This window comes from Oratosquilla oratoria, chromosome 1 (assembly GCF_046742065.1).
Source record: "Oratosquilla oratoria isolate Oo_2021 chromosome 1, ASM4674206v1, whole genome shotgun sequence".
Classification (NCBI taxonomy): Eukaryota; Metazoa; Arthropoda; class Malacostraca; order Stomatopoda; family Squillidae; genus Oratosquilla; species Oratosquilla oratoria.
The window spans coordinates 52,610,139-52,633,529 of NC_134777.1; the positions used below are offsets into that span (position 1 = coordinate 52,610,139).

The following is a 23,391-nucleotide window of genomic DNA, read 5'->3' on the forward strand; positions in this document are numbered from 1 at the left end:
CACCTCATGATGCCTATATAGGCATCATCATGTGGAAGAGGTCAATTAATATTCACTTTCCCTTGACTTTGATTTTCTATCTGGTGGTCCTGCAAGATGTACAGAGAAGCTGCCTATTTTCAAATCCAGTCAACCCCATCACCTCCATCAAGATGTGCTGTAGTCTCTAAACCTAGCCCAAGATCTCTGTCAATACCCACTGTGTCTACTACTTTTTCAAATACAGCCCTGACAACCTGTAACTAATCCCCTCCCCCTACTACTTTCAGCCAGTGACATAAAAACAGTCCCATACCAATACAAGGAACAATAAGCTATGCCAACATGTTTGTAGATTATGCAAAAATCATGAGAGCGAAAAATGTGGAGGATGGTAGACTATTGCAAAAAGATCTAGACACTATTTTTGCATGGAGCCAAGAATGGGAAATGAAGTTCAATACCAAAAAAATTGCAAATTACTGAAAATGGGCAATAATGGCTAAAGACCATCCTTAAAATATTCCTTGGGTAGTGAACCCATTACAAATGCAAAAGAGGAGAAGGATTTGGGAGTATTGATAAAAGGTAACCTGTCACCTGACAGATATATCAGCAGGATTGTGGGAGAGATATATGGACTACTGCTGAAGATTAAAGTGGCATTTCACTACATGGATGAAGAAATTATCAAAAAACTCATTGAAACCCAGATTCATCCAAGACTGGAATATACATCAGTTGTATAGTCCCCACACAGAGTGAAGGATATAAGCAAGATTGAGAGAATACAATGGGCAGCAACCAAAATGGTCCCCAGCATGGAAGATAAATCATATGAGGAAAGACTAAAAGTACTGGGTCTCCTAACTTTGAAAGATCAAAGAGAAAGAGGTGATATGATTACAGTATTCAGGTCACTAAAGGGGATAGATTGCATCTACAGAAGAGATCTCCCGATTAAAGATAGGAGGGGTTTAAGAGGTCATGGAGGCAAATTAAGACAGAACACATGTCTAAAGGATGTGAAGAAATAGTTCTCCATACAGATGCATATATGTGTGGAATAGTTTAGAAAGTGATAAACCTCAAGCTCAAACAATACATGCGTTCATATCTAAAAAGGATACCTGGAAATCAAGGATATAGATCAAGTTGGAATTGAATCTGGGGATAGTTATGATAAAAAAAAAATAATAATAATAATAAAAAAAAAAATAGAGAATACAAGATGGAACCCAATAAGCATTAGGTAAATACAACACAGAAACAGAAAACAGTTCAATATTTCTTCACAGAGAAATCTATGGAAGAGCTCAAGGACCAATGCCAGCTGTCTTTAAGCAAAAATCATTATGATTATCCTAGACCAGGGGGTTACCAATTTTTTTTTTCACTGCAAGCCAGATAACTGAGAGAATGATCCATGTGGGCCACATAACCATGAAAAAAATTACTTATTTACACATTGAATATCTACCAAAAAGCTTTAGAAAAATAATAATTCAAATTTTTTTATGAACATATACAGTGCAGTTGTGGGCTGGATGAACTGACCTCGCAAGCCAGATCCAGATCATCTGTACACAGCTATTCTCCACTCACCCCTAACTTGCTCAATGTCTGTTGATAAAGGAAGAGAGAAGGCAGGAGATACGGGTAAATGGAGAATGGCTATGTACAGATGATATTGTGATGCATGGAAGTGAGGGGCAAGAGAATTGGGGGTAGTAGGGAGTGGTTATGTGTGAATGATATTTTGATGAAGCCAAAGGGATTTCTCTCTGTCTTCTCTTTTTCTTTATGGGGGAATGGAGAAGGAGGTTTCCCAAATTAAGTGAAGTAGCCTTGCTGTGGATGTAGTCTTGCTACATTGCTTCTAACCTAGGGCAGTGGGGGGGGGGGGAGATACAGGGATGAACCATCATCCACAAGGAGCTAAGATGAGAGGAAGGAAAGGGTGGTGGATTAGAGTGGAATGGCATGGAGTAGATATGTGCCTTTTAACTTGGCTACCTCCCTTATAAAGGGGAAAAAGCCCTTGGTGTTTATATATATATATATATATATATATATATATATATATACATATATATATATATATATATATATATATATATATATATATATATACATACACATCTGAGTTTCATACTCACTTGTAAACATTGCATGGAAGTAAGGACTACATGATGCCAGCACCATCTTGTGTGCAGGCACATCTGTATTGTCAGCAACTAACACCACATCACAAAGCTGACTTTGTCTGCAACATTAAGAGCGAACAAAAAAGCAAGTTAATTCTCAAAATATAATGGTCTCCATTAGACAAGTATTTTTCAACATAGCAAATGTAAATTCTACAATAGTTAGCAATTTCATTACAATTTTCATCTTATACAATACTGAGCACCACCTCATCCATGTATAGATTGAACAGCCAGGGCAACACAGCACATCCTTAACAAAATCCCACCTTTACCTCAAACCATTCACTCTCTCCATTTCTAATCCTAACACAAGCTCTACTACTCTCGTAAAAACTCTTGACTGCTCTTAACAGCTTTCCTCCTATCCCATACATCTGCAGTACCTCCCACAGTGCCTTCCTGTCTATCCTGTCATAAGACTTTTCCAAATCCATAAAAGCCCAAAAAACATCCTTACCTTTTCCTATAGCTTTCTCACATATCTGTCTTACCATAAAATCTGATATACAGAACACCTACCTATCCTAAAACGACATTGTTCCTCACCAATTACTCTGTTCTTCTCTTAACCCATTCAACTCCGATGACAAGATGTCTTGTCATTTGGTCAAATAAAACAAAAAATCATAATAAAACAACAAAATGTTTGATGATCAAACAGCACCAGAAAAATATGACGTCATCAGTCCTCCTCGAGGAGGACTGATGACGTCATATTTTTCTGGTGCTGTTTGATCATCAAACATTTTGTTGTTTTATTATGATTTTTTGTTTTATTTGACCAAATGACAAGACATCTTGTCATCGGAGTTGAATGGGTTAATCCTCTCAATCAAGACCCTCCCATAAGCCTTCCCAACTACACTCAACAAGCTGATCCCTCTGAAATTACTAGTCACACTTGTCCCCCTTTCCCTTGTAAAGTGGAACTATACAGGCACTCCTCCAGTCCTCCGGCACTTTACCCTCTCTTAAACAAACATTAAATAATCTCACTAGCCAGTCCACCATCACTGTACCTCCTTTCTTCAGACATTCTGCATGGCATCCATCCAACCCAGGTGCCTTACCTGCTCTCATCATCTTAACAGCTGCCTTCACTTCCTCTTTCCCTATTTCTCCTCCATTTTCCTCACTCATCATGGTCATTTTCTTAGCACTTCCCACTGTAACTACCTTTCCCTCCCTATCCTCCTTCACATTTAGCAAGTCCCTAATTTACTCTGCCCACCTTCCTCTCACTGCCTTCTCTTTCGATATCATCTCTCCACCTGCGCCTTATACCTTTTCTTCTCTACTTGATTTGTCTCCTCTTCCTCTTTTAATTTCTTTCCAAAGCATCTTTTTATAATTTTCAAAATTTTCTGTCATACTCTTACCCCATTTCACATCTGCTCTCCTCTTTGCTTCCTTTATATTATGCTTAACTTCCCTTCTCTTTACTTTGTACCTCTCACACGATTCCCTTGTCCTAATTTGTAGCCAATCTATGAAAGCCTGCTTCTTCTCTTCTACACCCTTCTTTGCTTCTTCATCCCACCATTCACTACCCTTCCTTCTATTTCCTCCCATCCTCCTTGTTCCACACACCATCTTTGCACACCTTATGACTCCCTCCTTGAACCATCCCCATTCCTCCTCCACTCCTAGTTCTACTCTATCCTTTACTCCTCTCTCAGCTTCTTCTTATACTCCTCCTTTTCTTTCTCATTTACGCAGTTCACTCTAAGCACCTCCCTACCTTCTGCCCTTTTCCTCTTTCTCCACCTATTCTCCACTCTCAATTTACCTTTCACCAGAAAATGATCTGATATTCCCCTACTCTCTCCCCTTAGAATATGTATATCCTTAACTCTTCCTACCATACTCCTGGTCACCACTATATAGTCCATTAACACTCTATCTGCCACCCTTCCATCCACCACCCTCTCCCATGTGTACTTATGCTTGACTTTCCTCCTAAACACTGTATTTGCTATCATCAACTCTCAAGACACATGTCCACCATCAATTCTCCACTGTGATCTTTACCTGGAACTCCATACTTCCCAATCACTCCATCTACTGGTTCGTTTCCTACCCTAGCATTAAGGTCTCCCAATACAACTACACACACACACACATTATATATATATATATATATATATATATATATATATATATATACATACACATAATACAAACACCCTGTATCCAAGACATATAGACCCTTTCATTCTGAACTAAATTTGCATCTATCTCATAACCCATATTTTGATTAATATAACAAAATTAAACAATTTTTACTATACTAAGCTTTGATTCCTATTCTCTCACCACAGATAGGTGAAACACATATGCAGATAAAGTACAGAAGCACAACTTACAAAGCAAACAAAGCTTTGCAACAACCTATAGAATAACAGATAAAGTACATGAATTACATCATCCTCAGTATTCTTTAATTGAATCTTAGTCTTATAAATGAGTCATTCAGTAACCCTCATCTACTGACTTTCTATTTCCTTATACACCAAAAGGCTTCTTCTCCCTTATAAGGCAGGTAGCCAGGCAAGGCATGCACCTTCATGACACTTTTCATCCCCCCACCCAAGATATTTACCTGCTTCCCTCACTCTATAGTTTACCTCGATTTCTAGCTACCCATCCTCACAACCCTCCCTTGAATACTTCACTTCAAACAGACTTAAATATCTCCTTTCTACCTCCCTTACATTCCAAGTCTGCTCCATATAGTGCCGTATGCACTATCACCCCTTCATAAAGTTTTCTCTTTGCAGCCATCCCTAGACACCTATTTCTCATGACACTTTTCATTTCCCCAAGATATTTCCTTTCTTTCCTCCCTGTAAAGTTTACCTCCACCTCCATTTCTCCATTCCCTATTTTATAAGACCCTAAATACTTAAAACTTTAACTTCATTTATCTTCTCTACTTTAAGAATTGCCTCAAACTCACTGCCACTTTCACCCCTTCTACATGTAATCACCTCACTTTTACCCATATTTACTTTCAACTTTCTCTTCTTACATATTCACCCATCTCCCTCATTAGTTGCCTTAGACCCTCCTCTGACCCAGCTACAAGCAGTGTTATCAGCAAACAACAACTGGCTCACCTACTACTTCCCTCCACTCTATCTCCAACTCCTTGCTTATCACCCTTGAATTTACCTCCCATACCATACCATTCAAGTTTATGCTTAATCAGTGATATTACACAACTCTGGCACAAACCCACCTTCACCCACAACCACTTTCATTATTTCCATCCCTAACATAGGCTCTATTACTCACATACAAATTTTGACTGCCCTAAATAACTTTCCCCCTGACCCTTACATCTGTAACACTTCCCACAATGATTTCCTATTCACCTTGTCATAAGCTTTCTCAGATCCATAAAAATCCCCAAAAAATCCTTACCTTCTACCAAAAACTTCTCACACATATAACTACAAAAGTTTGACCCATAAATAAAATAAAATATTTCCCCAAGCATAGTACAGTAACCAAGGCTAGGCCATATCACATCCCTATGACAGTCTGGCCAAGTAAATAACTATCACCACCCTTATTAAACTACAGCTGGTGCTTAACTTAGAGTTTAACCACTTGCACATGCAAAACCTAAGCATTTGAATAACAGTGACTAAAATGATTGTTCCAGATCTACTTACACTTAGTTTTAGAAAAAAAAAAATATACATACCTTCTCATCAAATTAAGATTATCAAAGGCTCGAGGAAAGTGCTGAGGATTTCTATACGGCAGTTTATGTTTGGTCTCAGATCTTGGAATGTGTTTCTGCGAACTTTCATCAAGAGAATTCTGACTCGCATGGCGGAGTAGCAAACGATTGCTGAAAGTAAAGATTAACATTAGATGTCAATATTAAGTGGCAAATACACTGGAAGCCAAATGAAATAATTATCACTTTCCTTTAATGTGTGAGGAGAAATTACATTTGCTAAAAGTAGTCTCAACCTAAATATCTATTCTTCTTGTGGGGCAGAAAATCCCCACTAATTCAGAAATTTCATCCCAACTTTGCCCTCCAGATAAATAAATAAATAAAAAATAAACAAATAAATAAAAGAAAATAAAGTATAATTTTTCTGTAGGGCTGATGTAAGGGGAGACAGTCTTTTTATATGGTTGAAGGTTATTGTAGATGATCGAGTCATACATTGCCACTGGATTTTTTTTTCAAGTCAGTTGGCTATGCTTGAATTTTGTAATGGGACAGATGTACCAGGCTGAGGGCTCTTGCAAAGAACTATGTGACTATCATTTTTATGTGCTGTTCAATCATGAAAATTTAGGTTTCAGTGTTAGGATGTGGTATCAAGATGATTTTAGTGCATCCTGTTATTACCATGAATACCTTGATTTGTGTGGTTTGTAATGTGTCAGCAATAAGCAAAACATACACTTCATAAGTTATTCAAAATACAGCCCTAAGAATACAGTAATAACAGGATGCACCAAAACCACCCCAATAGGACACCTGCACCCACAAATCAAAATGTTCTCCATAGAATATCATATGAAAGTTACAGGTACATAGTCCTATGCTAGACCCTACAATCTCGCTCACCCCATTATATCACACACGTGCTAACAACTGACCAGAAAAATAAACATCATCAGCTTACTACTCAAACACATGCAACCTTCCACTTGTACCATACCTCTACACAAAAACACATTCACATCAGATCACTAAACAATCTCTTCAAGACAAACCAACAAACTCAATCATTCAAAATCCCCACACATTACCCTGACAAAAATCCCTCTCAAGAGAGGTAAGAACCACAACGGAATGTTTGCATCCAAGACACCATCCAGCTCAGTATCAACACGTAATGGGCCCAGCCACAAAATAAAACTACTTTAGATGTGACCATTATAGAGGACACTAAGCACCTTATCCTACACTGTCACATACTAACAATTCCTATAAAACAAACCTAAAATTTCTTTTCTGAGCGAATTATGGGCCTACCCAGCAGTTGTTGCTGGTTACCTGGGAGCATGGGTCTCCCGCAAGAGAATTAGCGCAACAGATTGATTGATAATAGTTTTAGCAAATATTCTTCGTAAGTCCATAAGCTGGTCACCCTACAAATATATAGTGTAAACAAGGTACACACATACATATACCAAGGGCTCTTTCCCCCTTACCAGGGAAGTAGCCAGAGTCAAAAGGCATAATTCTACTTCCACCCATTTCATCCACATCCATTCCACTCCCATCCATCACCCCTGCCTCCCTCTCATCTTGGCTCCTCATGGATGACAGGTCATCCCTGCATCTCATCCATTACCCTGGGTCAGAGGCAATGCAGCATGACACAGCATATCCACAGCAAGCCTACTTCATTTAACTGGCACCCAACCTCTCTCTGTTCCTTCACGTAGCTTGTGATGTTGACCACAGTTAACAATGCATTGACTAGGGTCAGAAGTAGAATCAGGATGTTTAGGTAAAAAATATCTGACTGTATTACTATATAAGGTACCTCAAACATCACAAGTACTGACTTTTGACAACAAAAAGATACTAATCATCTTCAGGGTATTTAGAAACACCTCAACTGTGCTTCCCTACAATCAGCAAGACAAACACAAACAACTGATAAACAAAACCGAATAAAGCACTGAGAATAATAACAGGATGCACCAAAACCACCCCAATTAAACACTTAAATACTCTCCATAGAACATCAAATGAAACTGATAGGAACACAGTTTTGTTCTAGATCTCTTACAAACAAGTTAGGAATGACTAAACCAGAATTTGCGGGGAGGAGGAAAACAATTTTGAAAGAGGTGTAATAGAAAACTGCAAAGATGAACCAAAACTTTTACAGGTTCATTTATGGTAAATTGAGACACAGGGAAGAAATCACCAAGTTAATTAATAGTAGAAGGTGATGTCTTTGAAGAGGCCTCAGCTCAAACAGAAATAATGAATGAAGGTTTCCAATCAGTCTTCACTGAAGAGTGCAACTTTTTGGAGAAAAGTGAGGAGAGCAAAAAACCAGGTTTAGCAGCGTATAAATGTTGAAGTGTGGTAAGTGTTCAATCTCCTGGGATCATTGGATGTGACAAAAGCCTCAGGACCTGATAGGATCTCAAACTGGATACTTAAAGAATGTAGGGACCAACTAACAGACAAGATCCACAATCTTATTACATGTTCTTTGAAAGAAGGCATTGTGTCATTTGATTAGAAAAGAGCAAATGTGGTGCCAATTCACAAAGGTGGAAACATCACTAAATTATAGGCCAGTATCACTAACCAGCATAATAGTGAAATTATGTGAAAGGATTGTGAAAGATTGATGGACCAAATATCTTGAAAAGATGAACATTCTGACAGTCAGTTTGGCTTCAGATCTGGAAAATCATGTGTGTCAAACCTTTTAAGCTTTTACTCGAGAGTGACTGATGTGCTGCAGGAGAGGGGTGGGTGGACTGCATGTACCTGGACCTAGAGAGGGCATTTGATAAAATACCTCACAGTCGACTTCTGTGGAAATTGGAGCATGTTGGAGGACTGAGAGGCAAACTATTAGAATGGATTAAAGACTTTTTGAAGGAAAGATACATGAGGACAGTAGTAAAGGACAAGGTGTCAAGCTGGATAGCAGTAATGAGCAGTTCCACAAGATTCAATGCATGTAACAATAATGTTTTTTGTCTATGTTAATGACATAATGGAAGGAACAAAATATGCCATATTTGCAGATGAAATTAAGGTTGCCAGTCTAGCAAGATCCAACCCAAAGGGTTTCTTTCATCTCTACAGAAAAAAAAAAAAAAAAAAAAAAATAGGCCCAATTAAAAACAATGAAAATGTCATGATTGAATCGGAGGAAAAAATGAGTGAGGAGTTTAACAAATATTTTCTCTCGGTGTTTACTAATGAGAGGTTAGATAAGGTACCTGACTGTGATCCGATTTTCAGTGGGGATGAAGAAAGTAGACTATTTAATATCATCATTAGTAAAATAGAAGTTGTCAAGCAGATTGAAAGACTTACAGCTACAAAATCTCCAGGTCCAGATGAAATTTTTCCAAGAGTGCTTAAGGAGTGTAAATTTGAAATCTGTGACCAGTTAACTGAAATATTTAACAAACTGGTAGACACTGGTTTTGTGCCTACTACTTGGGGGCAGGCAAATGTTGTTCCAGTTTTTAAGAGGGGAGATAGATAGTCTATATGCAACTACAGGCCAATCAGTTTCATATCAGTTATAGGTAAAATGCTTGAATGAATAATAGTAAATAGATTCAGAGAACACATCAAAAGACATAATTTAATTTGTGACACACAGCATGGTTTCTCCAAGGGTAAGTCATGTGTGACTAATCTTCTATCCTTTTACACTAAAGTATATAAGGCATCAGATAACAATGATAAGTACGATGTTATTTACCTTGACTTTAGCAAAGCGTTCGACAAGGTGCCACACCAGAGACTACTAAATAAAATCAAAGCTGATGGCATAGGAGGAAAAGTGTTAGAATGGATTAGAGCTTGGATCAGTGACAGAAAGCACTGGGTCACCATAAATGGAGTAAAATCCAGATGGGACAATGTTACTAGTGGGGTTCCCCAGGGCTCATTTTGGGTCCCTTGTTTTTCATTATGTACATAAACGACTTAGATGATGGGCTAAATAGTGATGTTAGTAAGTTTACAGACGACACTAAAATAGTATGCCTAACTAGGTCAGGAAACAACACAGAGATTCTTCAGGATGATCTTTTTTACAAATTGTTCACATGGTTGGTGAAATGGCAAATGAACTTCACTATCTCTTAAGTGTAGCGTATTAAACGTAAGGCTACACAACCCCGAAAATAGATACAGCTTAGATAACACACTATTAGAGAAAACTGAGTGCGAAAGAGACTTGGGAGTTCTAGTGAGTCTGGACCTTAAAACCAGGAAACAGTGCATTAGCACCAGGAATAAAGCTAACAGAGCATTAGGTTTCATTGCTAGGATGGTAATGAATAGAAGTGCAGAGGTAATTATGAAACTCTATCTAGCAATAGTTAGACCCATCCTTGACTATGTGGTACAGTTTTGGTCTCCGTCCTATAGAATGGACATCAATTCACTAGAATCAGTACAGAGAAGAATGACCAAAATGATACATGGACTCAAAAATTTACCCTACAAAGAGAGGCTTAGGCACCTAAACTTACACTCTCTGGAAAGATGCAGAGTGTGGAGTGATATAATTGAAGTGTTCAAGTAGATCAAAGGCTTTAATAAGGTCATCATATTAAACATCAGGGTAGGACTCACAGTAATGGATTTAAACTGAACAAATTCAGATTTAAGAAGGAAATAGGCAAGAATTGGTTTACTAATAGGGTAGTCAACGAATGGAATAGACTTAGTAATCATGTAGTGAGCACTGAAACTATCAGTTGTTTTACGAAACAGTTAGACAACTTTATGGATGGGGATGACAAGTGGTGATGGATATGGAACTGCCTAGTGTAGGCCTTATGGTCTCTTGCAGTCTCCTTCATTCTTATGTTCTTATGTTATGATGCAAAAATCATGAGAGGAGTGAAAAATGAGGACAGTAGAATATTGCAAAAAGATCTAGATACTATTTTTACATGGAACCAAGAATGGGAAATGAAGTTCAATACCTAAAAATGCAAAGTACTGGAGATGGGCAATAGTGACAAAAGGCCATCCTTAAACTATTCCTTGGAAAGCGATCACATTACAAAAACAATAGAAGATAAAGACAGGAGTGTTGATAAAAGACAACCTGTCACCTGACAGATACATCAGCAGGATTGTGGGAGAGACATATGAACTACTGCAGAAGAGATGATGAAATAACTCACTGAAACCCTGATACATCTAAGACTGGAATATGCATCATTAGTATGGTCCCCACACAGAGTGAAGGTGTAAGAGGCCGGTAGTTGTACGAATGGTAATCAGGTTAGGAAATACATGCTGAGTCAACAAGTCAAGATTCGACGCCTACTGTTGTTATAAACAAAGATTGGAAGGCGTCGTTCTGTCTATGTAAACACACCGACGGAGGTGACTGCTTTATAATCGCTGATGTAATCTAAACTGTGTTAGCTGCAGACCACCTCCGTGAAGACGTACCACTTGCGCAATGACGTCATGTTTTTGCTTCTATGCTTTTGCTTATGCAGCAATAATTCTGGAAGGACTGTAACAGCCTCTCGGATTGGAGGTAAATGGGTATGTAGAGAAATACTATTGGCTTTAAAAGGAAAAGACATGCCCTTAAGGTGTGTCACTTGTGTTGAAAAGTAAAAAACGATTGGACGAATAAAAAAGTGACGTCTGAACGAAGGCGGTCTGAAGTATTGGAGAGAACCGGTGGGCACTCTCTGCGTGTAGTCCGTTAGTTTAACAAGCAAGAAATTCACCACCCTTTTATTAACCTAAAGGTCGAGAGAACTAGGCATGGGGCCTAATGAAATTGGAAACTAGTGAGACTAAAGGAAATACAAGGCATAGGGCCTACTGCATAAGAAGAACTTGAACATTTAGTGAAACTCACGTAACGAAGGCAAGGGGCCTCGAGACGAGTGGAATTACAAGTCAAATATAAGTGTAATGGTCGAGGACTGACAGTGGTGGTGACAGTGGTGACAAGGGTGGTGAAAGAAGGATATAAGCAAGATTGAGAGAATACCAAGGGCCGCAACCAAACTGGTCCCCAGCCTTGCAGATAAACCATATGAGAAAAGATTAACTACTTTGGTATGATGACGCCTACATAAGCGTCATGAGGTGCAAGTGGGTACACGAGGATGCCAGTATCAGTGTCTTGATTATATATTTTTGTAGTTGTACATGAGTTACCCCCCGGATTCTGTGAACAGGTTTGATCACATTTTCTATGTTCATTAATACTCAGAGTAAAAGAGAATGAGTAATACAACAATAACTTTATATTTTATAATGTGAGTAGTGTGATGAATCGTACATATGGCAGCCAATGCTGCACACAATAATTTGACTTGTAATGAAGTGGTTAAAAGTACTGGGTCTGCTAACTTGAAAGATCAAAGAGAAAGAGGTGATATGATTACAGTGTTCAGGTCACTAAAGGGGATAGATTGCATTGATAGAAGAGATCTCCTGATTAAAGATGGAAGAGCTTTAAGAGGTCATGGAAATAAATTAAGAAAGACCACATGTTGATAGGAACTGAAGAAATAGTTTTCCATATAGATGTATGTATGGAATAGCTTAGGTGATATAGCCCAAGCTCAAACAATACACGAGTTCAAATCTAAATATGATAACTGGAAATCATATAGATTAATTTGGAACTGTACATGAATTTGAGTCTAGTCATGTTAGAAAATTAGAAAATAGGCGACAGGACCCAATGAGCATTGCTCCTTTCTTGTATACTACAATTAGGTACAAAACACACCTCACTACATCACTCATGCACCACCAGCAGGATATAAGGAAAACACCAGCAGCAGACTACTCAAACATATACAGTAACCAGCCACCTGTACCACAAGATACATCCACACAAAAACATATTCACATCCAGATAATTAAACAAGTTCTTCAAGACAAACCATCAAACCAATTCTCCACCAACACCTGCCAGACATCAGCCCCACATAAAAATCCCTACTACATGTAGTAAGAACTATATTGGCATACTTGCATTCATCCAACATTAAAGAGAACCCCATACCAACACAAGATAGGACTGGCCACAAATTCAAACTTCCCTAGATTCAACCATCCCACAGAGGACATGGAGCACATCATTCTACAATATCTTGTATTCATAAGCTCGAGACAGCAACAATGTTTCTTCCCTCTCTTGAATAAAAAATTAGGTTCAACATACATGACCCAGTGTTGAAACCAAAATGGTTTTCTGCCAAAATTTTCATCTTTTATAATCCTCTCACACAATTTTGCCATCATGCTGGTCAGTAACATAAGTCTGTAATTCAAAAGTTCCTTATATTCCCTAGAAGAATTGGTACTGTTAGCCTTCTTTCAATCCTGAGACACTATCCCTTCTTCTAATGAACCTAACTCTTAAGTAATGAATCTTATCTATGAGTTGTTCATTAACCATCGTCTCAATTTTCGCTGGTGGAAAAACTCAGTCCCCACAGTGGCTGGTAACTATCCTCAAGCCTCCAACAGGTCTCTCTAAAAAGAATCTTTGGACTGTTGCCTGTGTTATATTAGTGTGAGACTATTCTTATGTCACCAACAGAAAGTGGTAGAGGGAATGGATAAGTTATCACCTGACAGCTTTCCATGTGTGACAAATATAACTGAAGCTGATAGAGATACCTTGGGCCTAGTACAGAAACAGGTGTCAACCTCTCAAGGTTGCACTTCATGGTGCAGGTGGAGAGGGGGGGGAGGTTTAAAAAATGGACAGCTTAGCTGTCCATCTTCCAGCACCATCATGCACAGGTGCATACCTGCTGTTGGTCCCCCATCACTTGTTCTCTACAATTAGTATCCTGGCTCTAGCTTTCCTCATGCCCAGTGTTTACAATTGTTATACAGCTGTTAACCTCTCATTTCTATTCTCACCCTTCTTTACAAAGCTATTTTCCATTTAATATATATATATATATATATATATATATATATATATATATATATATATATATATATATATATCTATATCTATATATATCTATATATATATATATATTTAAATATTTGTTCATTATTTCAGCCAGAGTTAATGCATCTTCAAAGGCATCTTCCATTTTAGTTTACAAGTTTCCTTTCCTGTGTCTCAGTTTATTGTTGACAATCCTATATTTATTGGTAAAACTTTTTTTCTGTCCTTTTCCTCCTTTTTCCAGATTTTTGTGTATTATTTCTGGTTCTTTTGTACACTGAAATACACACCACGCAAGGACGGAGCCTTTATTAGTACAACTTTTTGCTTGTTACAGCTTTTTCAAGTACATAGTTGTAATACACATGACTGAGATTAAATAAGAACTACGGGAACAGAGGGAGGGAGGAAGGGAGGGAGGAAGCAAGGAAGGAACATATGAACACAAGAATGAAGGAGACTGCAAGAGACCATAAGGCCTACACTAGACAGCTCCATATCCATCACCTCCTGTCATCCCCATCCATAAAGTTGTCTAACAGTTTCGTAAAAAAAACTGATAGTCTCAGTGCTCACTACATGGTTACTAAGTCTATTCCATTCGTTGACCACCCTATTAGTAAACCAATTCTTGCCTATTTCCTTCTTAAATCTAAATTTGTCCAGTTTAAATCCATTACTGCAAGTCCTGCCCTGTTGTTTTCATATGATGACCTTGTTAATGCCTTTGATCCACTTGAATACCTCAATTATATCACCCCACACTCTACATCTTTCCAAAGAGTGTAAGTTTAGGTGCCTAAGCCTCTCTTTGTAAGGCAAATTTTTGAGTCCATGTATCATTTTGGTCATTCTTCTCTGTACTGATTCTAGTGAAGTGATGTCCATTCTATAGGATGGAGACCAAAACTGTACCACATAGTCAAGGATGGGTCTAACTATTGCTAGATAGAGTTTCATAATTACCTCTGCACTTCTATTCGTTACCGTCCTAGCAATGAAACCTAATGCTCTGTTAGCTTTATTCCTGGTGCTAATGCACTGTTTCCTGGTTTTAAGGTCCAGACTCACTAGAACTCCCAAGTCTCTTTCGCACTCAGTTTTCTCTAATAGTGTGTTATCTAAGCTGTATCTATTTTTGGGGTTGAGTAGCCTTACATTTAATACACTACACTTAAGAGATAGTGGAATTCATTTACCATTTCACTGACCATGTGAACAATTTGTTAAGATCATCCTGCAGAATCTCTGCGTCATCTCCTGACCTAATCAGACATCCTATTTTAGTGTCATCCACAAACTTACTAACATCACTATTTATCGCATTGTCTAAGTCGTTTATGTATATAATGAACAACAAGGGACCCAAAACCGAGCCCTGGGGAATCCCACTAGTAACATTACCCCACTTGGATTTTACTCCAGTTATGGTGACCCGCTGTTTTCTGATACTGATCCAAGCTCTAATCCATTCTAACACTTTTCCTCCTAAGCCATCAGCTTTTATTTTATTTAGTAGTCTCTGGTGTGGCACCTTGTCGAACGCTTTTCTAAAGTCAAGGTAAATAACATCATAATTATCATTGTTATCTGATGCCTCATATACTTTAGTGTAAAAGGATAGAAGATTAGTCACACATGACTTACCCTTGGAGAAACCATGCTGTGTGTCACGAATTAAGGATTACAAAGGCGGAGCATGCTGACAGGAGACCTTTTGGTCCATATCTAGGTCGGAATTATGTCTTTCGATGTGTTCTCTGAGTCTACTTACTATTATTCATTCAAGCATTTTACCTATATCCAATGTCCTAATTGGCCTGTAGTTGCATATAGACGATTTATCTCCCTTCTTAAAAACAGGAACAACATTTGTCTGTTTCCAAGCAGTAGGCACAAAACCAGTGTCTATCAATGTATTAAATATTTCAGTTACCTGGTTGCAGATTTCAAATTTACACTCCTTAAACACCCTTGGAAAAATTTCATCTGGATCTGGGGATTTTGTAGCTCTAAGTCTTTCACTCTGCTTGACTACTTCTACTTTACTAATGCTGATATTAGATAGTCTACTTTCTTCATCCCCACTGAAAATCGAATCGCAGTCAGGTACCTCAACTAACTTCTCATTAGTAAACACCGAAAAAATATGTTAATCTCCTCACTCATTTTTTTCCTCTGATTCTAACATGACATTTTCATCGTTTTTAACTGGGCCTATTCTTTCTTCATTTTTTGTTCTGTAGAGATGAAAGAAACCCTTTGGGTTGGATCTTGCTTGACTGCCAACCTTAATTTCATAGTTACCTAGTTGTATTTTGCGGGAAGGGGAACTACACTCATGGTGTCCTGCCTTTGTATCTTGCAGTGTCTAGTTTACTCATAAACTCATGAATGGTTTTTGCGCACACTATTTCATTGTCCAGTTTGTTCCAAGTGTCCACCACTCTATGTGGAAAACTGTTTTTCTTCAGATCTCTTCTGTAGCTATGTTTTTTTTATTTTCTTTCCATGTCCTCTTGTGCTTCTCTTGTCCCAGTTTAACAAGTCCTCTCTATCGAGTATTTCTGTGCCTTTCATGATTCTGTAGATGGTCAGTAGATCATCTCTCTCTCTTCTTTGCTCCAGAGTCGCTCCAGTTTAGCCAATCTCTCCTCATATGACAAGTTTGCAAGTGCAGGTGCCATTTTTGTTGCTGCTCTCTGGATTCTTTCTATTTTCTTTATATTCTTTTTGGAACTGGGTGACCACAATGTCACCGCATATTCTACTCTAGGCCTTATCAATGTGACCAATATTTTTTAAATAATTTCTTCGTCCAAATATGTAAATACCACTTTATTGATCTTAGCAAGTTGTAGGATTCTCCAACAATTTTGTTTATCTGTTTGTCATAGGACATGTCGTTTGAGATAATTATACCCAAATCTTTTTCGGATCTCTCCTTCTTTACCTCCTTGGTTCCACTGTACATGTATTCTTTTTAATCAGCTTTGCCATTTCATTACATCTTGATCTAATGTGTGTTTCCCCATTTTTTATTTTTACTTGAAGTCCTCTTTTCATTCCAATCTCATGTTTCAGTCTGTCATCCATTTGGGAGTATTACTATTCTTCCATATTGACTTCAGGGGGACAAATGTATTTTGTGCATTAATAATTAAATCAGATTGATATACATTTCATCCAAATCGCTGACCTAGCTGTTGACCCCCCATCCCAAGTGACCTGACCTATGGTCACCTTGACCCCTGGTCATGTCCCGACCCATTACCATGCCAATGATGTCGGAACCATCCATATGACATTTCATATTCAATTTCAAATAGGTTTTTATATTGTCAAAGTTGGCTCTCCTGAAGTCTGATACTTGGACATTATTCATATTTTTTAATTCTTCCCAAATAATATTAAATTTTATTTCTTGATGATCACTAGAGCCTAGACTATCTCTCACTTTTATATTACTCAATAGGTAAATCAAGAGTATTCTCTCCCTTCGTAGGATCAGTAATCATTTGTTTTTGGAAATTACCCTGTACCACATCTAGAAATTTTTTGCTTCCTGATCTCCTACTAAAATTTCCCAGTCAATGTTTCTATAATTAAAATCTCCCATGATCACAACGTTTTTGTACTGGGACACACTGCAAATTTCATGAATCAGAGGATCAGTCTGCTCAATGCTGAGGTTAGGAGGTCTATACAGGACACCAATAATAACTATCTTATTCTTGCCTATAATCTCCACCCAAATAGATTCTGTACTGTCCTCTTCCTTAATCAAATTGTTGATAATAGAGTTTATTGTATTTTTAACAAAAAATGATACTCCTTCCCCACACCTGCCAACCTTGTCCTTATGAAAAAACTTATATCCTTCCGTTTTGATTTCCGTAAGGAAATGTTTATCAGCCATGTTGATCCAGGATTCAGTAATAGCTATAATATCAAAATTCTCTATGCATGCTTTACCTCAGAGCAAATTAATTTTGTTTATTACGCTTCTGCTATTTGTATAGTAAACTATCAATTTATCCTCCCTCCACCTGCTTTGGTGATTATTTTCACAGTCCCTCTCTGAGCTGCTTCTATTGCCTAAACTATATTCCGATACTTCCCCCCTTACTCCCACATAATCTACCCGAAAAAATCCTGTAGGATGCCTACTTCTCGCTCAAGGGATTCAGCAAGGTGCCGCAATCCTCTGGGGGACAAGTGCACCCCGTTCCTTTTATAGAGATGATTCTTACCATAAAAGCAATCCCAGTTGTTGACAAATGCCCATCCATTGGCCTTACAATATTTTGCCAGCCTACAATTCATTGCAAGAGCCAATGTAGGAAGGCAGGGGGTTAACTGAATATTAGGAAAGGTTAAGGAGAAGGTGGACCTAATGTCTGGGAATAGGAAAAGTTAAGGATAAAATGAAACAATTGGCTGGGTGAAGGACATTAGTTCACAATTGAGGAACAAAAGGAAGAAGAAAATAAGAAGGTTGGGCAAATGTCTACTGGGGGATTTTCGAGGGCAACTAGGGATGGCTTAAAATTTTGTGGGCTGTGGGTATTAAAGGAATTATGTGGGATGAGATATTGAACATGCCCCTATTTTGTTCAATTGTGTTGATTCTTTTGTATGCTTTCTTCATTCTATTACTTCTCTAATTCCTCCATGACACCTCTAATACTTTGGTAATTTTTTAAAGTGCACACCTATGCAATGTAGTAATAGAAAATTAAATAATAATTTTGTAAACTATAATACATCTACATATATTATTCTTGGTGGAAATCAATAATGGAAACAGTTGCTAAAAGCTATAAACAATCAAACATAGCTGCTTTGACTACTTGAGATGCCATCTTTGTTTTGGTAGAGGCGGAGGTCAAAAAAATTAAAGCATGCTAAATTTGTCTATTCTAACTCAACCTAACCTACCTACCTACCTAACATGCATTTAGTAATGCAGTACCTGTAATTCTACAGGTCATCAGGCCATCATCGTCTTCTCAGACCTCCAAATCTATCAAAACAAAAATGGCGTATAAAGGAGTCTACACAACTTCATTTCTGCGTAACTTTTAGTAAGTATTTATTTATATTGATTTCCAAGAAAAATACCTATTACAGGGATGTATTATAATTAATTTACAAATTTAATATTTAATTTTCTAATATTATACCATATAAGTATGTACTTCTAAAAAAGATTTTTTTTTTTTTTTTTTAGTAATATACGATGTGCACATAAGCATTTACTTAGTTTACTTAGTGAAGTTCTGAGGTCGATCCTCACAGCCGTAGTGGACTGTACCAAGTTCTCCATCATGGACCACCATCCATATTTGACAAGAACCATTCACTCATTTCTACTTTCCCATAATATCACTATTTTATTTAAGTTTGTATGCTTCACATATAACTTCATGTTCTCCATCATTACACTTTTCAAAAAGAAATTTTACCAGTGCTTTCTTACAAACTCAAGTTGGAAAAATTTTAACTAAATCCAGATGGCCAACTTAATTAATGACCACAATGATTTCAAACTAGACACTAAACACAAATATGAAAACTGTGACTTATTATGTATATTTCCTATAAATAGTATCTGTGTAGACAATAATTATAATGTCAGATTAACATGAATTTCAGTTCCCAACAATGTCAATGAACACATATAGTCCATCTTGAGTCTGTCATACAATTTACAATGAGCTCTCCCACCACCAACAGAAATATAGAACAAAATGAATTCACAAGAGATTATCAATAATGACACTATTTATAAAACGTCAAGTCGAAATCTACATTCTGAGGTAAACAACAATCATCAATGACAGTGACAAGAAAACTAACGGACAAACAACTGTTGTCTTCGAATTGCATGTGAATGATCATTTAATAATATCCAAATTCATAAAACCACAAGCCTATTAAAAGAATATAATGATTTATGTAACAAAGACTACATTTCAGGTGGACGAACTTTTCTTCCTGTTAAGTCAAGCCTTTGACATGGTAAACATTACTTGGACAATCACGACTACGGTCGAAAATCAAAGGAATATAATATTTTTCTCCAATTCTTATTCCACATGTACTTACCTAAATTGCCTATCTAAACTATCCTTGTCCGACTCCATCGTGAATAGGATGAGGTTTGGACTTTACACAAGTATTTGCATTGTCTTCTTGTTCATCTCGTTGATAGCATCACACCTGCAGTGATGTTTTGGTTAGGGCACACAGGCTCGCCAACTGCAGTAAGTTTTAGTCCAAGGGTATGTTTAATGTTAAACTCGAAAAAATGCAAATAGCAACGTAATTGTGCTTAAGAAAGTTTCAAAATTCCTGAAAAGATTTATGGTTGTGTTGTTGACATGAATTCAAAATAGAAGTAATGACAAAATATATATGCCTGATGAAATGGTTGATTGATGTATAATAAGGAATCCTAACAAGGTTATGTAATATACTAAGAATATATATCTTAATCTTATAGTTACTAGGATTAAACAACAGTGGCTCTTCAGACACTGGGAATATGTAGAAATTATCTTCATCTACTCCAAATACCCATAAACTCATACTTTGCAGTACATTGCAATGATTTTTTCTCGTTTCTGAATTTAATCATCTAAATTATGTCACATTTTATATTTCTATATCAGAATTACCAGATTAGATTCTAGGTGATTTTTTTTCGTGTCAGTGTATATTTTCATTTATTCTATAGTTGGAGGTAATATGGTTCATCGTAATGAATTAGATAATGGGTATCTGAATACTGATCTTAAACAATCTTTAAATCATAATAAATTAAAAATCTCAATAGTCTCCGGCCAATTCATCTCATGTACAAACGAGGTTGGTAGCCTTGCTACTGATTTAGAAGTGTACCAAGAGATGGCTCTGTACTGGAGCGTCAAGTTTGAAGAGATCTTTCTTAAAACCAGGGAATGTCAAAAATGGGCGAGTAAGAATATTTTATGTGTACCTTGGAAATATTACTCATAGTATTCAGAAAGAGCCAAGATAAAAGGAAGGGAGGAGAATGGGAGTGGATTATGTGGGGATAGAAAAGGTGGGAGTGGATTTTATGCCTTTGTTTTTGGCTACCTTCCTTGTAAGGTGGAAAAGCCGTTGGTGTATGTAGAATGTACTATGTATTTACACATTAGAATATATGGGTGGTAATTGGTTGTTCCCATATGATCAGTACATTTGTACATGTCATAAACTGAGTTGTGTAATCAATTTTATTGAGTATAGAAATAATCAACTTGGAACAAAATAAAATATAAATGATAGCAAGCAAATGCAGTATGTAAACTAATGCAACACGTTCATGTTCAGGTTAACCCCTGAAGTTCAGAAGACAAAGAACAGATGTCATCCGAGGGTACAAAATGTTGCACGGTTTGGATAACATCTGTCTAGTGTTGGGGTTAGGTTCGGATAAGCCAGGGAAATGAAACTCACAATAACACTAAGGCACACAGGAATACTATACCCGTTGCACTGAGAACTGGCCGTTAGGGCGGAGCACTGGGAGTTCCCATGTGGTGCCACATCTAATTATTTCATAATTTTATTTTATTTTATAATTCTATTTTATGATTTTATAATGTTGCCACATATGATTATATTATAATTTTTGCCACACACCACCACTGAGGTAAAAATCAAAGCAATGTTTTCTATACAAAGGTTTCGTTTCTTCGAGTCTAGATATGGCATATGGAAAAGAGAGAGCGACGTTGCCGCTACATCTAATCTCTGGCCCCGCCCCCCTCACACTGCATTCAGAAAACATTGCATCCACACGCACGTTCTCGCCATGGATGCCCATGTGTGGCAACACCGGGAAATCTCCTAGCCCCGACTTATCGGTCATTTCTCCTTGCGCTGACTTATAGGCTCGGAGGTCACGGACGAGGGCTTGTAGAGGGAAGGTCTGGAGTGAAGGCCTCTTCAAGAGTCGTGGGCTGAGAGCGAAGGGCCACAGGAGGGAAGGTTCAGGGTGAAGGCCTTCAAGTGTCGTGGGCTAAGTGCGAAGGGCCACTTGAAGCTTGTGGATGTCGTGCCCGAGGCGACTTGCTGGAGAGAACTGTGCCTGAGGCGACTTGCTGGAGAGAACTGTGCCCGAGGCGACTTGCTGGAGAGAACTGTGCCCGAGATTACTTGCTGGAGAGAACTGTGCCCGAGGCGACTTGCTGGAGAGAACTGTGCCCGAGACGACTTGCGGGAGAGAACTGTGCCCGAGGCGACTTGCTGGAGAGAACTGTGCCCGAGGCGACTTGCTGGAGAGAACTGTGCCCGAGGCGACTTGCTGGAGAGAACTGTGCCCGAGGCGATTTGCTGGAGAGAACTGTGCCCGAGACGACTTGATGGAGAGAACTGTGCCCGAGACGACTTGCTGGAGAGAACTGTGCCCGAGGCGACTTGCTGGCGAGAACTGTGCCCGAGACGACTTGCTGGAGAGAACTGTGCCCGAGGCGACTTGCTGGAGAGAACTTGTGCTCGGCAAGACGCCGTCCTGTTAAAGGAGCCTGGCGGCTCAGCGAGGCCCCCGGAGAGCTTTCCCGAGTTTCTGATTGCTGGCTGGAGCCGGCCGAGACATTTTGCTAACTTCGGCGAGTATATAGGCCTAGCTCGAGTTGTGTGACGGCAAGACCTAGAGCCTTGCGAAAATGCCGTAGCAAGGACTATCCTAGGAGCTCAACCTTGGACCAAGACTGTTAACCTCCAGATAGAGGCTTCATTGCCTTCATTAGCATCACGGGTCAGAAGGCTGGAGGTTGACTTACTTGCCAAGATAGTCCAGAGCCCCAGGATAACTGAGCTGAGTCAGAGCCTTGTGATAGCTCTGGGACGGGTGGATAATCTCATCCACAGCGGTGCCTGGCTATCTCAAGCGGCTAGACTCCTGGACTCCTTCAAGCTCACCAGTGCTCTCCTTGAGAAGGGTACGGACTCTGTTCACTCAGAGTTCAAGTCTTCATCTCCATGGCTGTCGATACCTGCAACCTTCGTTGTCACTAAGCTTCCCAGTAAGAAGAAGTTATGTGACCAGGAAAGAGTACGAGCGCAGGCCCTACAAGGCATCCGCGCACTGTCGAGACCTGGAATGGCGGTCTATTATACGGATGGCTCCGTGGACCCCAACAGGCCTCATAGTGCGGGGGCTGCTTTTGTAACTGATGGTTTGACCTTTGGCAGGAGAGTATCTGATCATGCATCCACTCTCCAAGCTGAGGGCATAGCTGTCCAAGGAGCGTTAGAGCATGCTCTAATATCTAGAACTGGTCCTGTGGTGATCCACACGGACTCCCAGTCTCTGCTAGGCAGCTTGGATACGACACAGCCCAGCGACAATGTACGCCTACTGACCTCCATCCTAGCACTCCTGCTGAAGCTACATCAGCAAGGCAGGAGTGTTACGCTCAACTTGGTGCCGAGCCATGTAGGCGTCCCAGGAAACGAGCTAGCCGATGCCGCAGCAGAAGCGGCGCGCCAAAGACCCAAAGTCGATG

The 23,391-nt window shown here is 38.7% G+C and overlaps 1 protein-coding gene across 2 annotated transcripts in view; it reads right to left on the reverse strand.

Moving 5' to 3' along the window:
• kel (kelch protein) overlaps positions 1 to 20,113 on the reverse strand; it is a 104,649-nt gene extending 84,536 nt beyond the window's left edge. For both annotated transcript variants that reach the window (XM_076181499.1, XM_076180924.1), the window contains exons 1-3: positions 19,961 to 20,113; positions 5,902 to 6,051; positions 2,139 to 2,245 (exon numbers count right to left, since the gene is read on the reverse strand). In XM_076181499.1, coding sequence (XP_076037614.1) covers positions 2,139 to 2,245; positions 5,902 to 6,051; positions 19,961 to 19,998 — 295 coding nt within the window. In that variant the 5' untranslated portion in view covers positions 19,999 to 20,113. The remainder of the gene's footprint in view (positions 1 to 2,138; positions 2,246 to 5,901; positions 6,052 to 19,960) is intronic.
• Positions 20,114 to 23,391: the final 3,278 nt, after the last annotated feature.